Source organism: Coffea eugenioides, chromosome 4, assembly GCF_003713205.1.
Source record: "Coffea eugenioides isolate CCC68of chromosome 4, Ceug_1.0, whole genome shotgun sequence".
Classification (NCBI taxonomy): domain Eukaryota; kingdom Viridiplantae; phylum Streptophyta; class Magnoliopsida; order Gentianales; family Rubiaceae; genus Coffea; species Coffea eugenioides.
The window spans coordinates 32,292,503-32,299,843 of NC_040038.1; the positions used below are offsets into that span (position 1 = coordinate 32,292,503).

Genomic DNA, 7,341 nt, shown 5'->3' on the forward strand with positions numbered 1-7,341 from the left:
TTGAAATTTTAAAAAACTAGTTAAAAACAAGTTAAAATGGTTCAATTGAAGTTGAAGGAAAGAAAAAGAAACAGGTCTGCACTCTCCACCATGCAAGGGTAAAAGCCAACACTAATGAGGATACTGGGAGAAGCTCTACAGGTAGCTACAAATGCAAATATGAAACACCATTCCATACCAATTCTGATAACCACAGTACAGTCTCCTGACCCTGTAACTAAGGATGCCACAGGTTCATTAATGAAGAGAAAAGTCAGTCAATACACAATACTAACAAATGCAATCAAAATAATTCCAATAGTTATCTGAAGCTTTGCCTTTCTTTAATCCTCCATTACCCAAAAACAGATAAAGAAAAGAGAAAAAAAAGAAAACCATTCCTTCTGGAGAACTTGCTACTAGTCCTAGGAAAGGGCACAGAAGCTCATTCTATCTTATCTGGGCATCTCGACATAGTAACTTCGAGCACAATGCCGTCATCGTTGTTGTCTATCACCTCAAAATTGCACTCATCTCCTATTTTCAGAGAATTCTCTTTTACAAAAGAGGACCAGCCTGTACAAAGATGAAAATATCTCCCGCTTTTCGCTATGCTCACCTTCCATTCTCTTGCCTGAACCCGCAAAAGGGCACCTTTTCCTTTCTTCCAATGCTTTTTAACATTTCCAAAATCTCGAGGAAACTTCTGCAACATGATCAGACAAATAACCATGACATATCTGAACATTGTTCAATTATAGTCACCAGTAACCCTATTGAAAAGTAACAGAGATTTTTGGGCTTTAATATCAATTATGCTCCCAAAGCAAACAAGATTGACAAATTTCATTTACTAAAAAGTTAAGAAAGTGAAGCTTCAAGTAACCAGGTGATTGTCGACTGACATCTCTGTTGTTGCTGAAATTTCTGAGAAAAGTCATCTATTTATACAACTGGCTTTTTCTTAAAACTAGTCAATGAAAGGAACTTAAGCACCTTCACCACCAATAGTTTTCAATGTGCTATAATTACGTTGAGAACATAGGTTCAATATACTTACCACATATCTGTTAGTATAAGTTTTTGTCAGTTGAACTCTAAATGGACCAGAATGGTGTCTCATGTTGTCCTGCACTTTACCAGCTAGACCAATCTCTGAACATGAACCCCTTGTCCGGGAACGTAACGATCTTCCCATTGGCTGAGTAGTATTGTTCAACTTGCCTAAATCATATTCAACACATGAATTAAGATGTGATAACAATTTTTCTCAAAATAGGATTATATGATTTCAGACTGTTCAATCATCACCATGGAGCTGTTCCACTGCGTTTTCATTCCTATGCATTGCATCATTCCAAATAGTGAAAGCACCTTCTTTTCTACACCCGTGTTTGCCAAATATTTCAACGTAAAATCTTGAGCAACCACCATAGCTGAAAGTGAGAAAATCGTCATTCTCCAAGGAGTTATCTTCCACAAAATTTTGCCAACCTTCCTGGAAATAGAAGTATTCGTCAACTTTGCCAGCTACAATCTGCCAAGATCTTCCCTGAGGACCCTCAAGTGTGAATGTCTGAGGTACATCTCCATTGAATTTCTTGACAAATTCTGGTGGAATTTTCTAAAACAACAAGAACTCCAATTGTCAATCAGCAAATTGCCAGAGAACTGTAGAGCACATACAACCAAAAAGCAACCTACTTTCTTCTTGGATGCTTGAATATACAATACCTAAAATCTGCTTTGTTATTAACTTGCGAAACGGGGATATTATGTTGATTTGAGCACTTGTACCCTATATCCGGGTCAACCCCAAAGTGGGTATTTTTCTAAAGTAGTACAAACACAACTTGTCTTTATTACTAGACATAAACCTATAAACAAGTGAGTATTTTCACAAACAATCAACAACGTAATATTACAAGCATACAACTGATCTCACCTTGACTAAGAAAACCACAAAGTAAATCTGGTAGTAGTCAAAGAGGACATATCACTGATTTATATGGTTATTAACTGTTAGGTCTAGTTATATAAATCAATATTTGAGGTTATATAACAAAATGCAAGTGAGGAAAAGAAGGGAAACTTTAACTTCGTATGTTCAAGGAGGGATCTTACCAATTGTGAAGAGCATAGTTGGTCCGTATACACTTTGAAGAACATAGGGGACTCATCAGAGTAAAGAACTTTGCTATTTTGCTTCATGTATTTAGTGTTTCCTGCAACTTTATACCTGGAAACAGAGGGGTAATTAGCTATAGACAGTACAACAATGATCGAATAGCTATGAACTTTAGTAGCGGCAATAAAATCAGGTGCAAAGCACAGTAGCAAAAGTTACTAGAACCACCATCAGAAGCAAGAATTCAAGCGTACAAGCAAAAGGAGTTTTCTTCTCCAGATTCAATTACAGAAGTTCTTGACCGAAGAGGCGAAGACCATCAACACTGACAGAATGAGACCTGCTTAATTACATAAAGGAGAATTCCTTCTTTTTATGTATGTTCCAGCATATATCTATCAAGTTCATTTTTAGATTTTGATGAAGATTTAATGCTTGGTCTTTATCCAGTGGTCTTTACCCAGTGGCCAACAGATTGAAGCATTGGATTAACGAGTCATGTCTAGTACTTGATTCGTCACAGAAGGAGGGCCACTAATAGATGCTGCATAGGATTCCTTGTCTGATCCTTCTCGCGCCGTAACAATGGTCAGTAACAAGTGTAATCCAATTACAGGCTGGGCACTTAAGGAAAGGCGCTCTGGAGAGAGCATGTTGCATCAAACAGAAGCTCTGAAACTTGCGCTTAGCAAAGCTAGCTTGCAACAGTGGAGAAGAATATCAGTGGAAGTGACATCCGAAGAACTTCTCTAACTTTTGAGACGCAAGAAAGCAAAAGATACTAGGATTTTTGGACAACTTGAGGACATTCAGAGCCTAAGGCTACTGTTTTTGAAATGCTCTTTTTGTTTAGCAGATAATGAAAGTAGAAATATTAGTATGATGATCAGCAAGCATGCTCTTAGCATAATCCAAGATGAGAAGTGGTGGAATCCTCAAGTGTTATAGTACACTTTTGTAAAGTTCACATTTGGCCCTTTGCTCACTGTACAGTGTAATACACTTTTGTTAATACAAATATCTGACGTTTCCGGAAAATGAAAATTGTAATCCAACATATATGCACCAACCCTTTAAATGAACACAATAACACAAAAAAGGAAAAAGTTGTATGAACTTCAACCTGCATTGCACAATAACAATTTCTCATATATTTTTATATGCTAAATTTGATTGTTATTTCACACTTATTGTTTCAATTCATAAATTGATTTTTCTAATGTATATTTTGTGTTTATATATACGTGGTAGGATAAAATTGTGATTGACAATTGTAGCAGTCATATGCTTGTTTATCTTATTTGTCTCTAAGAAAATTAACTATTTTCTTGGAAAAGTGTCAACTAGACTAGTAGGGTAAGCGAAATTAAGTGTATATGTGAAAAGAAGAGAAGTAGGAAAAAATAGAGTAAATCTTATATGTACTGACAGTATATATATTATTACAGTTGGATTCATAACATATATACAAAAGTTGAATTTCAATTTTAAATTTAGCATGATTGTCATTCATCCAATATACACTATCAGTGTAGAAAAGATTAATCTAAAAATAAAGAGTAAAAGAAAAAGGGTGAGAGGACAAGACAAAATATATGTTACGTACTATAGAGGGAAGAACTGAGGATTTTGTTGAAATCCATCTCAATAATTTAGGGAAATAACATGTGAAAGAAAAGTCCACAGCAACTGGACTTGACTACATCTAGTTCTAGTGGCTGATTTGCACTCTGGGGTTATGTTCCATAAGTTTGGAAAAAACTGGATTGTTCTTTTTATGAATAAAACTAGTGGTTGAAGCCTGGAGAAATTTCTAAAATTATGATGATTTTTAAAAAAATTCTACAAAAGGGGCATTTTTTGTATGGGATTCCGTTCAGGGGGTCTTCGCGTTCAGCAAATGCGAGCTCAAGGAACTCGCATTTACTGAATGCGAGGTCTCCCTGAATTTTCCTAGCATTCAAATCAAAAAAAGAAAAAGAAAAAGAAAAACAGACCTCGCATTTGTGAAATGCGAGGTTCTCGCCCAGGCAACTCACTCAACCCGTAGCTCTCTTACAAACCCAGCTGCAAAGTTCCTCCATTTTCTCTTAGTTTCTCCTCTGCTTTCTTTTCTTTCCTGCTCCAGCTCATCCTTTCCAACCCTCCGAAAGCTTCTTGCTTCCACTCTTCCCTTTTCCCCCCATTTCACTCTTGCTCTTTGTCTTCCTCAGTCCCTCGAAACTCTCAGCCCCAGTTCTTCCTTTTTTCCCAGTTTTTCTTCTCCCCGAAAATCTCAACCTTCTTGCTTGCCCTTCTCGCTTTCTTTCTCTCCAAATGCCACTCCAATTTATCTCCCCTTCCAAGCTGCGTTCCTCCGCTTTTTATAACTTCAAGAAATCCCTCAACCCTAGCATCCATGGTAATTGTTTGCTGCATTTTTATGGCCAGAATTTGAGCCGTTTGATGCTCTTAATTCCAGAATATTCTTGGCATCTTCTGGTGAGTGAGGTGGAATTGTGTATTGGTAATCTTGGAGAAAAAAGAAAAATGAAGAAAAATCCCATTTGTTGCTTCTCATTTTGCAACCGCGAGGTCTTGTACTTCATGCTGGTTCTTGTACCAGCAAATGGAGCAAGAAGATTGAGTACCTCGCATTTCTTGAATGCGAGGTATCTCAGCTCGCATTCTCCAAATGCGAGCTTTATAAGCTCGCATTTGGAGAATGCGAGCTTTTTTTTCTGAAAACACTTACCTCACATTTGTGAAATGCGAGGTACCTGAACTCGCATTTCACAAATGCGAAGATCACATTTGTGGAACCAACTTCACAAATCACCCCCTTTGTAGAATAACTTTTTTTTTTCATCACAATTTAAGAATTTTCTCTTGAAGCCTGTGGCATGCTTCTGACTTGTGAGCCGTAGCTAAACAGCTTTTATATGTAATTTGGATAAAATATATATACACACACACATACATTGCAAAGGGGATTTTTAGTGTAAACCCCTTTAGAGAGCTCCCAACTCTCCATCATTTTTTCTTATATTTTTAAATTATTTTTTCCCAAAAATTGATTCATGTCCTTTTTCTGGTTTGGGCATAATATTTATACAATTATTAGTTTAATTAGTTCCTTGATTTACTTTGTTCCAAACGTGTCACCCCATATCCAACTCCTAATAAATGCAATTAATTCAGCATGCCAAAATAATGTTTGGATTGGGTATAATTTTGTACATTGGTTAGTTTTATTTTTTTTCTATTTTATTTAGTTCCAAACATGTCCTACAATATCAACTCTTCAATTATGTAATTATAAATAGCTATAGACTTTTAAAGCTAAAATAATTATATCCGCAACAATAAAAAAACATAAATTACATCATTTGACCAACATAAACTAATAATTTAAGTCCCAATTCACCCATAGAAACAACAATATTTCAAATTATTAATAATTTCAATTAGGCTATTCAAAATAGATTAAAATGGAAATATAGCGCTTGAAAAAAAAAAGTGCTAATTAAGCCCTCAAAATTAAAATCTCATTGAGGTAGGAAATTAATTGCTTCGAAAGCCCATAAATAATTATTAGTCTTTCACATTACCATTAAAAATTGTATAAAGCTATTGACCATATCTGAGTTGATGAAAGGGCTCACCCAGAACAAAGTTTCCCATTTAGAGGGTTTAATTAAGACTAATTCACTTTTAGGGCTTGAATTAACACTTTGGTCTACTTTGTAGGGACTAACTAAAATATACCCATAGATCAAGTTGAAGCAATCTAATAAATTAGCAAAATTAACTAACAATTTCAAAATTAAAATAACAAAAAAATCAATATAAAAAGGAAAGAATGAAACCTTTAAATTAGATAAAAACTCCACATACAAGTTTCTCTAGTCTTTTTTGTAAAAGACCCTCTTCCCTTGGTGTTATATATGTGTGTGTGTGTGTGTGTGTGTGTATATATATGTAGTTACTAGTTGTAGAGATGAAAAAAATGACAGATAAAAATGACCAGAAAAGAAATGGAACATGAAAGATGGGGAAGAGAATACCTGAGTTTGTGACTATATTTTGGAGGTACCGCAGATGATGGAGATAAATTGGTGATCTTCTCTGTAATTTCTCCTTCTTTCTTTGTTTCAACTGAGAGATTGTACGAAGAGTGGAGGAGTGGAGAAAAGAAAATTCTGACTATGAAAAGACGGATATTCTGTAGTGCGTTAATGAAAATCAACGCAGGTGTATTAATTTTGAAAATATAGGCTAAACATTGGTACAGTGGTTGACGCGTGTATGCATCAGTAACGTGGAAGGGATAGAATGGGAGCACGTGCCCACCAGTTTATAATGGTTTTCAAATTAGTGGGACCCATTTTAATAGAAGTTTAAGTGGTATTAGTCCAATAAATAGACTTAGTAATTTAAAACAGGTATTGGGCTTGGAATTTCTGGCAAATAAAGAATGCAATTTGAGTAGGACGTGATGCATGAATTAATGCAGTATAAAGAATTTAAAGAAGATGTGTGAATTGAAATGGAAATGTAAAACATATTAGAAAAATTTGTTAAGTAACTGTTACAACGTAATAGTAGCATTTCAAATAAACATGATCGACAGAAAAGATCGAGGAAAAGATAAAGAATACATAAAATTTTACAAACAGTAAAAAGTGTAAATGCAATATTTTGGTCAAAAAATTATGTAAGATAAATGTAACAATTGTTTTAAGTGTTTAATATATCAACCAATGATGCATAAAAGGATAAAAATTGTGCATACATGATAGTAGGAGTGCTATTATAAGGGCCACCACATGTGTAAATAAAATGCAAAGTTAATGAACTGTAGGCATATGAACCTTTGGGACGAGTAGTCGATGCCATAAAAGTTGATAGGCCTGGTTACTGGTGGAGACTTGATTGTGACTACATAACCTAGTAATGATTTGGTAGATGAGATGATTGGCAAAAACATGAATATGAAAGATGGTTAACCTAATACTGAAATAAATGTAGTGAAAGGTAAAAGGCATTAGGACAAGGAAATTGTAAACATGGAAAGGCACAAGAGTTGGGGAAATAGCAACATAAAAGAAAGGGCAGTCAGATGAAAAGAAAGGGCAGTCAGATGGAAAGAAACACACTAGTGAAGTTGAAATGCCATTCTAATTGGAAGAGGTTAGTGTCATTTTCTAGTAATGAAACATGTTTATTTTCTCGTAATGAAAATAGAAATAAAA

The 7,341-nt window shown here is 35.0% G+C and overlaps 1 protein-coding gene across 1 annotated transcript; it reads right to left on the reverse strand.

The window, feature by feature from the left end:
• Window positions 1-301: 301 nt before the first annotated feature.
• On the reverse strand, window positions 302-4,804 carry LOC113769250 (putative B3 domain-containing protein Os03g0621600). Its single transcript, XM_027313715.1, has 6 exons — window positions 4,710-4,804; window positions 2,397-2,447; window positions 2,104-2,218; window positions 1,291-1,603; window positions 1,040-1,203; window positions 302-685 (listed from the first exon to the last, which is right to left on the reverse strand). Exons 1-6 carry the CDS (start codon window positions 4,802-4,804, stop codon window positions 425-427), a joined length of 999 nt encoding a protein of 332 aa, XP_027169516.1. The 3' UTR covers window positions 302-424.
• Between the last annotated feature and the right edge of the window lie 2,537 nt (window positions 4,805-7,341).